The sequence below is a fragment of the Syngnathoides biaculeatus genome, chromosome 2 (genome assembly GCF_019802595.1).
Source record: "Syngnathoides biaculeatus isolate LvHL_M chromosome 2, ASM1980259v1, whole genome shotgun sequence".
NCBI classification, from domain to species: Eukaryota; Metazoa; Chordata; class Actinopteri; order Syngnathiformes; family Syngnathidae; genus Syngnathoides; species Syngnathoides biaculeatus.
The window spans coordinates 11,024,258-11,040,848 of NC_084641.1; the positions used below are offsets into that span (position 1 = coordinate 11,024,258).

The 16,591-nt window shown below is 41.8% G+C and overlaps 1 protein-coding gene across 2 annotated transcripts in view; it reads left to right on the forward strand.

Moving 5' to 3' along the window:
- lamb2 (laminin, beta 2 (laminin S)) overlaps window positions 1–16,591 on the forward strand; it is a 58,125-nt gene that overhangs the window by 18,273 nt on the left and 23,261 nt on the right. For both annotated transcript variants that reach the window (XM_061833103.1, XM_061833093.1), the window contains 11 exons: window positions 2,467–2,636; window positions 3,363–3,498; window positions 6,826–6,899; window positions 6,985–7,173; window positions 7,396–7,459; window positions 9,609–9,811; window positions 9,897–10,017; window positions 10,991–11,179; window positions 12,950–13,129; window positions 14,570–14,682; window positions 15,318–15,397. In XM_061833103.1, coding sequence (XP_061689087.1) covers window positions 2,595–2,636; window positions 3,363–3,498; window positions 6,826–6,899; window positions 6,985–7,173; window positions 7,396–7,459; window positions 9,609–9,811; window positions 9,897–10,017; window positions 10,991–11,179; window positions 12,950–13,129; window positions 14,570–14,682; window positions 15,318–15,397 — 1,391 coding nt within the window. In that variant the 5' untranslated portion in view covers window positions 2,467–2,594. The remainder of the gene's footprint in view (window positions 1–2,466; window positions 2,637–3,362; window positions 3,499–6,825; window positions 6,900–6,984; window positions 7,174–7,395; window positions 7,460–9,608; window positions 9,812–9,896; window positions 10,018–10,990; window positions 11,180–12,949; window positions 13,130–14,569; window positions 14,683–15,317; window positions 15,398–16,591) is intronic.

Sequence of the window (16,591 nt, forward strand, 5' to 3'; positions counted from 1 at the left end):
CGTGTTTTTGTCATGGGTTGAACAACTGGTACAAAACCTAGAGTGAAGCATCATATGAAGTTAAACTGGATTTGGAAGCAAGCAACTGTATTAAAAAGGAATGCAACAGTTGACTGGAACCAGTGAAGCTGCGTGAGAACTGGAGGGATTGTGTTGGTGTGGTGAAGGTGTTGTTTTACGGTTAAAACACTTTGTCTTCTTCTCTCTTAAACGGGGGGACCACCACCCCAGTCTGTCAATCCAGAGGCACCGTCCCCGATGTCCACGTTTTGTGGCAGAGATGTATCAACAGAATAGCCCCACAACTTTCAGAGTCTTTAGGAACTCCGAGAGAATTTCCTCCACCCCCAGGGACTTGCCACCGAGGAGGTTTTTAACCACCTCAGTGCCATCAACACTGGAGATAGGAGAGTCCACCTCAGAGATCCCAGACTCCTTTTCCTCCTGGAAAGACGTGTCGGCGAAAGCGAGAAGGTCTTCGAAATATTCACCCACCGATTCACAACATCCCTAGTGGAGATCAGAACTGCCCCATTCTCATAATACACAGTATTGATGGTTCTCATTTCCCACATGAGCATCAAAGTGTCTTAGCAGAACAATCCCCAGCGGGATAGTTCTCTAGCACCCCTTCCATGGACTCAAAAAAGGGTGGGTACTCTGAACTGTTGTTTGGTGCATAGGCACAGATAACCCATCCCATCAGGACCCGTCCCCCCAGTTGAATGTAGAGGGAGGCTACCCTGTCGTCCACCGGGGAGAACCCCAACATACAGGCACTGAGTTGTGGGTTTATGGACACCTGCTTGGCACCTCTCACAACGGGCAACTCCCGAATGTAAAAAGTCCATTGCCTCCTGAGAGGACTGGTACCAGAGCCCAAGCCATGTGTGAAGGAGATTCCAACTATATCTAGTCGGAACCTCTCAACCTCACACACATCGGGCTCCTTCCCCGCCAGAGAGGTGACGTTCCACGACCCTACACCAGTTTCTGTAGCTGGGGATTGGTTTGCCAAGGTCTCAGTGATCCGCGTTAGGGCAAGGGAAATCTAAACCCCTTTTTATTACTCATCATAGGGGTTTTTGAAGCGGTAGTTTGTCTGGACCCTCTCCTAGGAGGTTTGCCATGAGTGACCCTACCAGGGGTATGAAGCCCCAGACAAGTTAGCTCTTAGGATCATCGGGACACAAAAGCCCCTCCACCATGATAAGGTGACGTCTTAAGGAATTGGCATTCACATTCAGTTTCTCCAGAAAGTGCATTTTCTCATTATTTAGTTATTACTTTAACTATCAAGTTATTATTTGGTCCCTCCAAATGTTCTAAACTCTTTCAATGGCAGTTTTATTTTGAGTATAATGATTCTGCCTGGAGGAGTTCTGATACACTGGAGGTCTATGTGAATGTAGCTGTGATTCTTTACACTGTACTAAGTAGTCGAGACTCAACTAAATGCAGTGGTGGCATCAATTAAGTCATGCACTTCGAGTCTCTATTAATCAGTCAATTCCACACATTCAACTAAACTGTGAATATTGAGTCTACTCTTAATCCAGAGCTAGGGTTTTTGTGGTACTTGTTTTTTTTTTTTAAGCATTTCCTCATTTTCCCAGAGAAATGCACAAATAATATAATTTAGACACATATGAACACATAAGTTAGAAATAACTGCTCAAATGTCTAATTTTCAACACAAATCAAACCAATGGAGTCAGGTACATTTTAGTTTATCTTGGTACTATTTGGTCTTTTATGTCTTCCAGTGTAACATATTTCCATTGGGAATGGGCACATAATTATGTGAGGATTTGAACCACCTACTACGAACGTGCTGTAGACTTAACAGAAAGACCTTTGGGTCACGACTAAGACTAATTTAAAAAAATACTTTTGCGGGAAACGTGATCTGGAATGTGAGCCACCTGCTGCTGGTTGTCATGAAAGTCTCACAGCTTTTATTTTAACTACCACACATAGCATGAGAGTGCAGTCACGACATCATGCCTCTGGTTGTCTGTCACATCATTGTTCCCCTTCCAGTGTCGAAATTGGGACATACAGTAGTGGAAAATTGAAAAGGAGGGGTTGTTGCATTCAGATGCAAACATCATAAAATCGTTCAAGTGTTAGGATTACCGTGTTACAAAAGTAATGCAATTACAGAAATATTTTTTGTTGTTGTAACGCAGTCCGGTCAGGTGTTTCCAATAATAATTTCTACACATTATATGGTCATTGTTTTTTTGTGTTCATATGGTTACAGTTTGTTTCAAGTCTTTTTAATTAGTTTAAATGTTAATCATGTACACGCAGATTGCCAACACAGAAATGTTTCTTAAAAAAAAAATAAAAGTCAGCTATATTAAAAAGGGACATTGTGTTGCTATCCGGCAATCATGTTCTGCTCCGCTGCTTCCTGCTCACTGATTCATTTCCTGCATCCCCCCACATGTCTACCTACAGTCTTGGCTGGAGCCGCCGGCCAGGAGCCCGATCGCAACCACGGATGTGCCCATGGCAGCTGTTACCCAGCAACGGGGGACCTGCTGGTCGGACGTGAGAAAAACCTGAAGGCCTCGTCTACGTGTGGGATGAGGAGGAAGGAGCCCTACTGCATTGTCAGCCACCTGCAGGTCAGTTTGGGTGTGTGATTGTGTCCAGAACTGGCATCTCACAACTGTCTCAAAGTCATATTGCGCATATCTGTGTATTGCTATGAACACTGCAAAGCATTCTCACGATTTAGAATGATATAGCTGAGCAAAGATTTGTTATTTACTGTGTTTCCTGAAATTCTACAGTGTAATATTTCATCACACATCCTCATTAGGGTCACAACTCACAGGTGAGCTGGAGCCGATCCAAACTGTGACTTTGGATGTGAGGCAGTGTATATCCTGGACTGGTCACCAGCCAGTCGGAGGTCACACACAGACAAACAGGCATTGACACTCACTTTCACCCCTATGGGCAATTTAGAGTCTTTAATGAACATAACGTGCATGTTTTTATGCAATGTGGAAGGAAGTTGGAGTACTTAGCAAACACCCACACAAGCATGGGGAGAGCACAGCAAACTCCACAGACAAAGGCACAGTCAGATTTCAAACCCAAACCTCAGAACTGTGAGGCAGATGTGCTAACCACTGGGGCACTATGTTGCACTTTGAGACGTTACAAATAAACCATTTCATTGCTTTCTTACAAGTCAACCTCAGACAAAAATGTCCTGATGAATGATGCCTAATAGTATCTTTGTTACATTTTTCCTTGATTGGTCCCAAAGCCCCCCTCCTATTAACACCAAAGTCTCTAAACCTTTGACCCTTCAACCCTGCCGTCTTGTCCCGCCGATTCAGGACGAGAAGAAATGTTTCGACTGTGACTCCAGAAGGCCTTATGACCCCATCTACAACACCATCAATCACCGCATCGAGAACGTGATCACCACCTTTAAGCCTCACCGCAAGAAGTCATGGTGGCAGTCTGAGAACGGTGAGAAAGGACCTTCACGGCATTATAGTGACACGTTTCATGCACAGTGTCACAGCGGTATGGCACTGTCACTTGGGCCAGAATAGCACATATTCACTTACACAGAGCAACAAGAGGAAGAATTGTGGTTATTTTTAGTCACAGATTTTTTGTGTGTCCATGACAACTCTGCGGCTTTTCCATGTCTGCAGTGATTTCACTCAATGATTTAAAAGGTCATGTACTTTGTTAATATGCATACATGCAGTCTTGGCGGGAAGCTTTCTCCTCTGTGAGCACAATTTCCATTCAAACTGTAAACTGTATTTAGATTTACAGTGGGTACGTAAAGTATTCAGACCCCCTTAAATTTTTAACTTTGTTACTTTGCAGCCTTTTGGTAAAATAAGTTTTTTTCCCCTCATTAATATATACACACAAGACCACATATTAACAGGAAAAAATGAAATCGTTGAAATTTGGTGAATGTTGGTCGAGTCCCATTTCTCCAGAGATGCTGAATTTGGTTTCAGTCAGTGCAGGCTGGGCAATTCAAGAACAGTCAAGGAATTATTCCAAAGCCACACTCTTATTTGAGCTGTGTGCTCAAAGTCATTGTCTTGTTGGAAGGTGAACCTTCGACCCAGTCTGAGGTCCTGAGGATTCTGGAGTAGGTTTTTGTCCAGGATGTCTCTTTACTTGCCCCCCCCCAATCTTGGTCTCATCAAAGCAGATTCTTGTTTCTCATCATCTTGGAGTCCTTCATGTTTTTTTTTATTTTTTTTTTTTAAAGCAAACTCCATGCAGGCTTTCATGTGACTTGCACTGAGGAGAGGCTTCCGTCGAGCCACTCTGCCATAAAACCCCGACTGGTGTACGGCTGCAGTGATGGTTGACTTTCTAGAACTTTCTCCCATCTCTTGACTGCATCTCTGGAGCTCAGCTACAGTGAACTTTGGGTCCTTCTTTACTTCTCTCATCAAAGCTCTTCTTTCTGATCGCTCAGTTGGTCTGGATGGCCAGCCCTAGGAAGGGATCTGGGCATTCCAAGCATCTTTCGTTGAACTTTCTTGTCCTCATCAAAGTCTTCCTGCAGCTTTTTGTGATAACTCCAGAGTTTAAATACCACAAAGTGGAAAATCAGAAAGTCTTTTGAAAGAAGGAAGATTTTTGGCTGACAAACTTTGGCTAACAGTGCTCTTATCCAAACTAAGAGTGCTATCAGGAGGTGGCGGAAATGAAGATGTTGTGGTTCTCCCTGGGAGTGAGCAGGTTGGATAGGATTAGAAATGAGCTCATTTGAGGCACAGCCAAAGTTAGATGTTTTGGAGACAAAGTTAGAGAGCATAGATGGTTTGGACACGTCCAGAGAGCGTGTGAGTGAGTATATTGGTTGAAGGGTGTTGAGCAGTGTACCGGTCCGTGGATCAGTTGGTACCGGGTCGCCGAAGAAATAATCAATTAGTTCCATTGTGTTCATTATCCAAGTCTGAACAATCTTTTATTTTGAAAAATTGTCTTGGTTACATCTCAGTCACTTCAGCACCAAAATTTACCCCCACAACCTAGCATAATATGTAAAAAAACACATCTTTTGAAAGTTTCTTTTCGAAGGGGAAAAGGCTCAGTGAAGAGACAAAAGAAGAGCCTAAAACTTCCAAGAAAAGAAAGTTATTTACGACATCAAAGCACACGCCCTTTACCCGTGTGTTTTTCATGAGCATTTTGGACGCAGAGTACACACGGAAATAGGTTATACAGAGGGAAATCGCTCGCAAGTGTTTGAATTACGAGAGCCACTGCAAAGATTTCTCTCAGAAAAGAAGTCACCGCCGGCAGCACATTCATTCTCCCAGCTGGTGCACGATGACCTGTCTTTGGCATCAAAAGAGTTCAAGTGCTATTTCCCAACCAAAAAGGCAAGGGGTGGATCTGTGACCCATCTATCAACAAACCAGGTGAATCCAGCATGTTTGTGCAACAAGAAGATCAACTGGCTTAGATTGCAAATGACGGTGGCTTTAAAGGTATTTTCGAGACAACTCTGCCCATGTTCTAGATTAAAGTCATGGCAGAATACCCGGAGATTGCCACCATAGCACTGAAAACCCTGTTGCTATTTCCGACATCTTATCTGTGTGAAGTGCAGTTTTCTGGAGTGACGGCAACCAAAACAAAAGAACGGAATAAACGAGAAGCAACACATTTCGGGTGTCATTGTCTCCCATTACCCACAGATAGGACCATTTTGTTGAAGAGAAACAAGTTCAGGTGTTAGCGTGATGGTGAGTTAAAATCTTCATGCACTTTAAATTCATTTTTGTGGCGTATCTGTCTTATTTTGAAGGCATGTTTAAACGTTATTATAGCGACCAGTCAGAGCGTTGTGGTCGCCAACAGAGTGAAATGAGGCATAGGGGAGAGGAGAGGAGATGGTTCAAACCGACCAATTTATTTAATCTGTTGAGAAAATGATCGGTCGGCGGTGATAAAAAGGTTAGGGGCCACTGGTGCTGAGGATGGAGCTGCCAGGGAAAAGAGCAAGAGGAAGACCAAAGAGAAGGTTGATGGATGTTGTGAGGGAGGGCATGAAGACTGTGGGTGTTAGAGAGGAAGATGCATGAGATAGGCTTAGATGGAAAAAGATGACACGCTGAGACGACCCCTAACGGGACAAGCCGAAAGGGAAAGAAGAAGAGTGCTATCCTCTTAACAAGTGTTTAGCGTGTCCAATAATCAGCAGCTCTATTTTGTCAGTTAAAAAAAAAAAGGTTACAGGATATCCACTGTTTAATCTTACGAGACACGACACCATATTTGACCAATCGCCTGGGCGCGTTAGTTTTAATGTAATATATAGCTGACTATCATTGGCATAACAGTGAAGGCATATCTTATATTTGCATGTGATATTGGGCCGAGTACTCATCCCTCCGTGACTCTGCAAGTGAGATTGCAATCCCGAGAGGTCACATTACCGTAAATTACACGGTGCATATTATCCAAGTGATGAGAAGAAATGTTTTGAAGCCATCTTGTCACTGTTAGGTTTTTGTGGTGTTTAAGGCAAAGCAAAATGTGGGCCATTATGGGTCAGTTAATGTATGATTTGCACAAAACCAAAAGTATCGATTATTCTCTGAAATGCTGCACTAAGATGTAATTCATATGAATTTTAATATTTCTGAAATTATATCTCCACCTCTCAATTGATTTATTTTTATAGTTGATATTTATTTAGCAACAATCACTAATCTGTAATACTTCTCGGAAAAACAATTAGGTTGAGATGAGTACGATTTCACTGTAAATACATGAAACAAGTATATGCCTTTCTATGTGTTGTAGGAAAGTCAAATGTGTATATCCAACTGGACCTGGAGGCAGAGTTTCATTTCACTCACCTCATTATGACCTTCAAGGTAGCTTCAAAATGCTTTGCGTTATTAAGAAATAGCATCAGAAGATTGCTTCTTACGTTCATTTTTTTTTTTTTTTTTCTGGCAGACTTTCCGTCCGGCGGCCATGTTGATTGAGCGCTCGGCCGATTTTGGTCGCAACTGGCAGATCTACCGTTATTTTTCCCATGACTGTGCTGCCAACTTTCCCGGCATATCCCAGGGTCCTTTACACAACATCGACGACGTCATCTGCGAATCACGTTATTCTGACATCGAGCCGTCAACAGAGGGAGAGGTGACTGAGGAGTCACACCAGCTTTCATTTGTCATTTTTAGTTTGGGTTCATTTTCTTTCATCATATAATCCGATGTCTGGGACCTTATAAAATACATTTTATGAACTGAAAGACTGGCTGACTATCAAATTACCTTAGAAATTATATATATTTTAAAAAATATTAACAGTAATTTTGCTTTAAATTTCCAAAATAACATTTCATGTTTTGTCCCGGTTTAGGTCATCTACAGGGTGTTGGATCCAGCCATCAGGATTGAGGATCCATACAGCCCAAACATCCAGAGTCAGTATCCTTCTGCTTTTTATTTCTGTTTTGGGCCAAAAAACGTTTTGGTAATTTGTTATGCTCTGGTTGGTATTAAGCAAAATTTTAAAAAGAGCAAAATGTGTCTCCCGGGGCCAAAGCAAATTAATGTATATAGCGCATTCCATACAGATGGTAACTCAATGTGCTTTACATGATTAAAAACATTTGAATACAAAGAAATCAAACATTAAAAACAGGGGGAAAATAAATCAATGAAAATAAAATTGACCCAAAAAATAAGGTAAAAATTGTTGAGGAAAGAATCCTCTGGACTGTTATGGACACGAAGTTCAAAAGCCAGCATATGTGATGATATGGCGCTGCGTTAGTGCCACTGGTGATGGGTAACTTACACATCTGTGAAGGAACCATTAATGCTGAAAGGTACATGCACGCTTTGGAAAAACATAGGCTGACATCCAAGAAACGGATGCCCCTGCTTATTTCAGTAAGACAATGCCAAACCACATTCTGCACGTGTTACAACACTTAACTGCGTGGTAAAAAAAAATGTGTGTAGGAGACTGGCTTGTCTGTAGTCCACACCTGTCTCCCATTGAAAATGTGTGGCACATTATGAAGTGTAAAATACGACAACAGAGACCGTTGAAGATTATGATTATAACTCTCCCAGAGTAATTTCAGAGAAATTTGGACAAATTTATCCTGCGATTAACTAGCAACCAGTTCAGGGTGTATCCTGCCTCCTGCCTGATGACAGCCGGCATTGGCTCCAGCCCTCACGCGATCCTCGTGAGGATAAGCGGCTCAGAAAATGGATGGATGGATTGTACAAAGTCTTCTGGAATTTTTTTATAGGTTGGCCGCTATTAAGAATGGAATCATCAATGATTTCTAATCCAAGATTAGTTGGTTGGATAAGCACTACCTGAATGATATTTAAAAATGAACTTTTTTAAAAATTACTATTTATGACCTTGGAGCTGAAACACAAGTAGCTTTTTTTTTTCACCAGCCCGTGACACACAACAGCTGCTCTGCCTGGTTGTATGAACCGTTGCTCTGAGCACTGATGGGGAAAGCAGCTGTTTGTCCTCCGCAAAGAGTAGTTAGCTGTCTTAGCCCTCATGTTGATGCTGAAGTTGTCCACAGCACAAATTTCTCTTCAAAGCAAAATATGCAAAATCAATGTATGAGGTTCTCGTGCAATATTTTATTATAAGTGACCCAAGTGATGACACTTGACCTCCCTATATAACTAACTTTACTCACTTTGCAGGTTAATCTATGCATCATCCGGGCCAGCATTGACAAACCTTCTTGTCAATGGGGCACTACAGACAGAAGTATTGGAACATTTTAAATTAAGTAGGGTCTATAAACAACTGAGTAACTTTGTTGAGGAAAAAAAAAACCTCAGTATTCTCCTAGAATTTCACTTGTTTGTTTGACCAAAATTGCGTTATGACGCATTTCTGTTTATACACTTTGGCCAGGCATGTTGCTGACAAGGTGGAAAAAGTTTCAATGTCAGTTGGGATTTTAGTGGACAAACAAATTCAAAGAACAGACAAGAAGATGAACGTTTTGTCTGAATGCCTTACACTTGGCTCTGTCATGCTCTGTTGGCTTTGACCTCCTCTGACTCACAAGTGCATGTCAGCTGTCTATTTCCAGTTTAATTTAATGGCTTGTTTGTAACCACCTGTAGAAATGCTGGAATAAATTAGTCTCGAAATGATCATCCATCCATCCATCCATCAATCCATTTTCTTAGCCGCTTATCCTCACGAGGGTCGCGGGAGTGTTAGAGCCAATCCCAGTAGTCATCAAAGGAGGTGGGGTACACCCTGAACTGATTGCCAGCCAATCACAGGGCACGTAGAGACAGACAACAGTCGCACTCACAATCACACCTTGAGGCAATTTAGAGTGTCCAATTAACACATATTTTTGGGATGTGAGAGGAAACAGGAGTGCCTGGGGAAAACCCACGCAGGCACGGGGAGAACATACAAACTCCACACATGTTGGGGGGGGGGTGATTTGAAACACGGCACTCAGAACTGTGAAGCCAACTCTTTACAGTTGCTCCACTGTGCCACCATGATCATCCAGTTGAATTAAAAGATAATGTTGGCTTCATCATGTTTTTGCTCAATAGACCAGCTGAAAATCACCAACTTGAGGGTCAACTTCACTAAACTTCACACACTGGGAGACAACCTGCTGGATCCGAGACCTGAAATCAAAGAAAAGTATTACTACGCCATGTATGAGCTGGTTGTGCGTGGAAACTGCTTTTGCTACGGCCACGCTTCAGAGTGCGCCCCAATTGATGGAATCAGGGATGATATAGAAGGAATGGTCGGCATCAGCTCAACAAATACATTTGTGTTTGCCTTTTACCATTTACAGAATTAATGTAACTTGCACTCGTTGGCTATTGCAGGTTCATGGCAAGTGTGTGTGTAACCACAACACCAGGGGTCTGAACTGTGAGCGCTGTGAGGATTTCTATAACGAAAAGCCTTGGAGACCTGCGGAAGGCAGCAACACCAACGCATGCAAAAGTAAGCCCACCATTGAACAATTAGTTTAAGTATTCACTTCCAATCACAATGTTTCCACCAATGACATGTATATTTTAAGCCCCCTTTCCTTTCTTTATAATTTCAATTTATTGTTTTTATTCTATTTAATTAGAAATAAATAAAGAATATAAAACTTGAGCTTTTTGGACATTAGTTCAAAAATGTCAAGGGGATCATAGTTTTTGTTCATAGACAATTCATTTGTTTTCTCATTATTAAAGCATTATTCTATTGAACACAGTATTTATAGTATATCATTACTATATTGTAGTAACTAACATTGTGTCGATATACAGGACAAAATGACAGAAGCTGTAAAAAAAAAAAAGTCTTGGGTCTCATTGGGGTAACCTGGGACCTTGGGTATCAAATTTCATGGCATATCATATATAAATGTGTGTTGCTATGACAATTAAAACATCTTTGAGATAATGTCACTGTAAATGCATTTGATATTTAGCTTCCCAAATCTTAAAAAAAATACATAGTACTAAAAAAAGAACATATTTAAGTGCTTGGCAGTGTAAAAATTCACATTTGAAAGGAGTCAGGTATCCTTGGACGAAATCCTCGTATCTCCAAAATCAACTCTTTGAAGGACCCCCCACCCCCAAAAAAACAAAAAAAACGGCATTGCCATTTGAGCCATTGACATTGCATTGTCCAAGCGACCACGCCATTTTCAACACTTTATTGGTCAATAATTTGAAAAATAAGAGAACCACATGTGGACTGAACAATGGTGTCAGTTTGTGGAAGAAAAAAATGAAATTTGGACACGTGGTTTCAGCCCGATGCCAGCAAGTAAGGATTCAAAGTAATATAAAAATGCATCCAATAAATATGAAGTCTTGGGATTATTCAAAGCTTTAAAACTTCTGAAGCATCCAGTTTATCTTATTAACTCCTTCTGAGCTGTCTCCTATGTGAGTGTCTGTCTTCTGTTTTTCAGAGTGCAATTGCAATAGTCACTCATCAGTTTGCCATTTTGACATGGCAGTCTATTTGGCCACGGGCAACGTCAGTGGAGGAGTTTGCGATGACTGTCAGCACAACACGATGGGCCGAAACTGTGAATTGTGCAAGCCCTTTTACTACAAAGAACCCCTTAAAGACATCCGGGACCCTCGGGTATGCATTGGTGAGTGCAATGTCTGCGTCCCTCAACAGACAATAGCCATTACAAAAAGCAATACATGAACGCAGAGAGTGTATTAGTATCATCGCAGCTTTTGCAGTATCTGCAACAAAGCAGTGTTTCCACACCATAGTTGACACGTTGTATTTTATATGATTAAATGAGTCACATATTTTACATTAGGAAAAACCTCACAGCACATCCATCCATCCGTACTGCCTATCCTCAGTACGGTTGCGGGCGTGCTGGAGCCTATCCCGGTTATCTTCGGGTAAGAGGCAGAGTGCAACCTGAACTGAATTGACCCCTCCATACAGGGCACTTAACCACGCCTCCTGAAGTGACGTCACGCCATGTGCGCTCACGTAAGACAAACAGTAAAAATGGCAAATACAATACAATACATTCTGAACTGAGACAGACTCTATGCTTCTGATTTCATTCAAATCAACGATATATTATAGATTCTAAATACAATACATTCTTAACTGAGAGAGACGCCATGCTTCTGATTTCATTCAATCATTCACACGTAGCAATGTTATGCTAGCGAAGAACGTCTCATTCATTTATAGGAGACGTGTATTAAAAATCAAATTTAGGGCATATCTTCGTGCAAACACAGTCTGGTTAAGCTTCGGCCGCGAGCCGGCAAGAAAGCGACACGTTTGTGCAGTCCGATCATCGCTAAATATCGCTCAACAAAGAATGAGTGTGGCAATCGTTCGCACGTAGGAATGTTATGCTAGCGCAGAACGTCTCATTCATTTATACGAGACGTGTATTAAAAATCAAATTTAGGGCATATCTTCGTGCAAACACAGTCTGGTTAAGCTTCTGGCCACGAGCCAGCAAGAAATCAATACGTTTGTGCAGTCCGATCATCGCTAAATATCGCTCAACAAAGAATAAGTGTGGCAATCGTTCACACGCAGCAGTGTTATTCTAGCGAAGAACTTCGAATTCATTTATACGAGACATCTATTGAAAATCAAATATAGGGCATACCTTCGTGCAAACATATGTGTTCCGGTTGATATTAGATGGATTTAGTTGATGATGCGGTCTTCCACAAAGTTTGATCCATCGAAGGCATTTTTCGTACTGGGTCTTTGGTTTTGGAAAGGGTACGAATCGAACTCCACCAACTAACCTTTCAGGATACCTGTCGTCACTATTACAAAGTCCGTGACTACACCTCTTAACCATATTTTTTGTTAAATAACCCAAATACGCGATAAAACGCTAACTAAACCTATACTGGACCATTCAATGTTGTCAGAGAAAATGGCGGGAGCAAAAACGGGCTTTGGTCTATGCAGATCTCTGGCCTCTGATTGGTCAGTGACGCGGATTGCGCAATATCCACGGAGGGGTCAATTGCAGGGCACATATAAACGAGTGATTCACATTCACATTTACACCTGAGGGCAATTTACGGTCTCCATTCAAACTACCATGCATGTTTTTGGGATGTGAGAGGACTCCACTGTTTGCATTCCATGAGTGTTCTGCCAGGGGATGTGGACTGAACCACTGATTTAGCAGAAGAGCATTTCATTATTCTGCCTGTCACTATGAGTCAGTAGCGTAGATGAACATACATCATGTGAATATGTATACATAAATAATTTTCGGAACAATCAAATGAGATCGGATCATTTCTCGCAGGACTCTTGATGAGTTCTCACACAGCACAGTAGTTGGGAATAACTGTACACTGGATGCTTCAGAAGTTTTAAACACCTGTACTAACAACTGTGCCTCCTACAGCTTGTGACTGCGATCCAGAAGGTTCTGAGAACGGAGGGATGTGCGACAGCCACACAGCGCCGACACTGGGCATGGTGGCTGGCCAGTGTCGCTGTAAAGCCAACGTCGAGGGCCAACGCTGTGACAAGTGTAGAACCGGGTACTTTGGCCTGAGTGCTGATAACCCTCAGGGTTGCCAGTGTGAGTATGCGCAAGTATTACTGGATATTGAGTTACGCTGCAATCTGCTTGTTTTTTTCACCCCTGGATGCAAAAGTCAAGAACTTTAGATTTACACTGGATTTTATACACTTTATTTACTCCACTTTCATTTTTAATTACCGTATGTGAACCTGACTTAAGACAAATTTATCCATGCATCAATTTTCCGAGCCGCTTATCCTCACAGGGGTTGGGGGAGTGCCTGAGCCAATTCGAGCTAACTTCAGGCAGGAGGCGGAAGACATCCTAAACTGGCTGGCAGGGAATCGCAGGGCACAAAGAGACAAAAAACCCTCACACTCACATTCACACATAGGGGCAATTTAGAGTCCACAATTATTTTTTGTTTTTGGGTTGTGGGAGGTCACCGGAGCACCTGGAGAAAACCCACGCAGGCACGGAGAGAACATGCTCCTCAGAACAGTGAGGCATACGGTCTAACCAGTCGCTTCAAAATGCTGCCCACCCATTATTTTTTTTTACATAAATGCATCCATACCGTAATTTCCGGCCTATAAGCCGCAACCTTTTTCACATACTTTCAGCCCTGCGGCTTATGAATTTATGTGGCTAATTTGTCCATTTATTTCTAACGGTCGCGAGGGGTCACTCGAGCGGAAAAGGTAAAAGTGAGACCGGTGGAATATAAGGAACTGACTTTTACCGGTATGTTTTTTTTTTTTTGTGAGCTGTGAGCGCTGGGCTAGCATTAGCGCTCTGCTAGCGTGTTGCTGCTGTGTTACTGCCATGTCGCAGTGATTTTTATCGGTATGTTTTTTTTTTTTTTAACTGGCCCTGTTCGTGTTGCTACTGTGTTACTGCTGCATATCTGTGATTTAGGTAGGCTTTCTTTTTTTACCGGCCCTGTTAGTGCTGTGCTCCCATGTTGCTACTGTGGAGCTGCCGCGGCTGTTTTTTTTTTTTTTGTTTTTTTTTTTTTTTTTACCGGTATGTTTTTTTGTTTTTGATGCTTTGAAAACTTTCTGTGTTCCGTCTTTCTTTGTAAATATCTCATGTTTCAATGTGGGCACTTGCGGCTTTTACACGGCTCCGGGTTATGTCTGTACCAAATGGTATTTCCTTTACAAATGTACTGGGTGAGGCTTATAATCAGGTGCGCTCTGTTGGCCGGAAATTACGTACATTTTTTACATTTACCATAACCTGAACATACAAAACTGGATTCGGGAAGGCCTGAGCTGAGATTGGAAACCTAAACCTCAAAAGTGTAAAGCAGACTTGGTGCCCAATTTGTTTTTTTCTTTAATCATAGTCCTTTTACTCATTACGATCTGAGGCTGTGATTCCTATGCAGACCTGCTTCAATCAGAGGGCAACATGAATAAGGAATAAACTGATCCTCTTTTAAGTTTATTTTCAAATACCAGTGGGGGAAAAAAGTACTTTTTCCTCCTCCAGCTTGCCGGTGTGACCACAGGGGAACGGTGGCGGGCAGCACCCAGTGTGACCCAGTTAGTGGAGACTGCTTCTGCAAACGTCTTGTCACTGGACGAAGCTGTGACCAGTGTCTGGTAAAACACTTGCTTCCGTGTGTATAGAGCTTTATATTATAGTTATAATCCAGTTTACAAAATCCGCTTTGCTCCCTAATTACTGAACTTACCAAATGAAAATCATATTCCATTCACTTAGAGTTCTGCACCCTATAGGTTATTTCTGCTTGTTTTTGCTTTCTGTCTTGTCACACTCATCCCGGAATACTGTGGGCAGAAATGTGAGCTCCTGCCTTGGCTCTGTGTCTAAATTTAGTCGAAGCATTATAGTTAAGTCCCCTCGGTGTGGGTTACTGTCAGCCTAAAAATGGTCAGGTCTGATAGTGGATCTGATCTGCCCAAAAAAAAAAAAAAATATCATGTGAAAAACTTGATGTAGTTCCACACACAATGAAGCTGCCTAGCAAGTGTAGTTGCTGCATCATCCAAAATATACCCATTCTTTTTGGAAAAGCAGCAAAAAAAATTCCAGTGTTAAATAACAAGAACTGGACAGTGATGACAAACCACAAAGCTGTGAACATTAGTCTTTCAGATTACAGGGTTGGCTTCTATCTGTGTGACTCATAGACTTCTTTTTTGAGAATGAAGGTTGATGCTTTGTCTTTTCATGACTCCCTGTCTCTCTCGTTCTCTCTATTTATCTATATTAGCCAGAACACTGGGGCCTGAGTCTCGACTTGAATGGCTGCCGAGGATGTGAATGTGACATCGGAGCTGCTCTCGATAACCAGTGAGTGACATTTACTGAGCACATTAAAATAGTCACTGGCCTCCTAGAAGTAGAGTTTGACAGTATATATTTTGCAGAGAGAGAGAGAGAGAGAGAGAGAGAGAGAGAGAGAAGAGAGAGAGAGATAGAGAGAGAGAGAGAGAGAGAGGAGAGAGAGAGAGAGAGAGAGAGAGAGAGAGAGAGAGAGAGAGAGAGAGAGGAGAGAGAGAGAGAGAGCGTGCGTATATATATATATATGGATATATATATATCTATATACACACGCACGCACACACAAACACAACCCCAACTCCAATGACATTGTCATACATGAATAAAAACAATACAATTAATTGCAAATCATGTTTCACCAATATTTAATTGGTATAAAACTGTATTGTTTTTGGCAAATAACCATTAACTTGGGATTTTATGGCTGCAACATGTTCCAAAATAGCTGGGAAAGTTGAGCTATGTAGGGATTTCATCATTTATACCCCTTAATATAATCAAAAGGTTCAGAGAATCTGGGGAATCACTGGATATAAGCGGCAAGGCGGAAAACCAACATTGAATGTCTGTGACCTTCGATCCCTCGGGCGGCACTGCATCAAAAACTGACAATGTGAAAAGGGAAAGGATATCACCACAGGGGCTCAGGAACACTTCTGAAAATCAATGTCAGTAAACCCAGTGTGGTGCTATATCCATAAGCGCAACTTGAAATTTACTATGCAAGGCAGAAGCCATTTATCAACAACAACTTAAAACACCCCTGTTTGTCTGGGCTTGAGTTCATCTAAGAAGGACTGAGGAAAAGTGGAAAAGTTTCCCGTGGTCGACGAGTCCACATTTCAAATTGTTTTTAGAAATTTAGACGTCCTGTTCTCCGGGCCAGAGAGGGAAAGAACTATCCTGACTGTTATGGATGCAAACTTCTAACAGGAGCCCCACAAGATCAATTATAAATGCATGCTATAATTAGGTACTTTATGCAGCAAATGAAATGTTTTATTGTAACTACATTTTGCACCACACATAATGCGGCTGCGTTAGCTCAACTGTCTGTTGTAATTTACTGTCAAACAAATATTGCAACTGTTTCCAGTTGGGATATATTGATTGGCCAATTTTTCACATTTAAATTTGGGCCAACTTACCTACTTGGTAGAACAAATGCACTCTATTTATGAATTCACTCACCATATGATGACA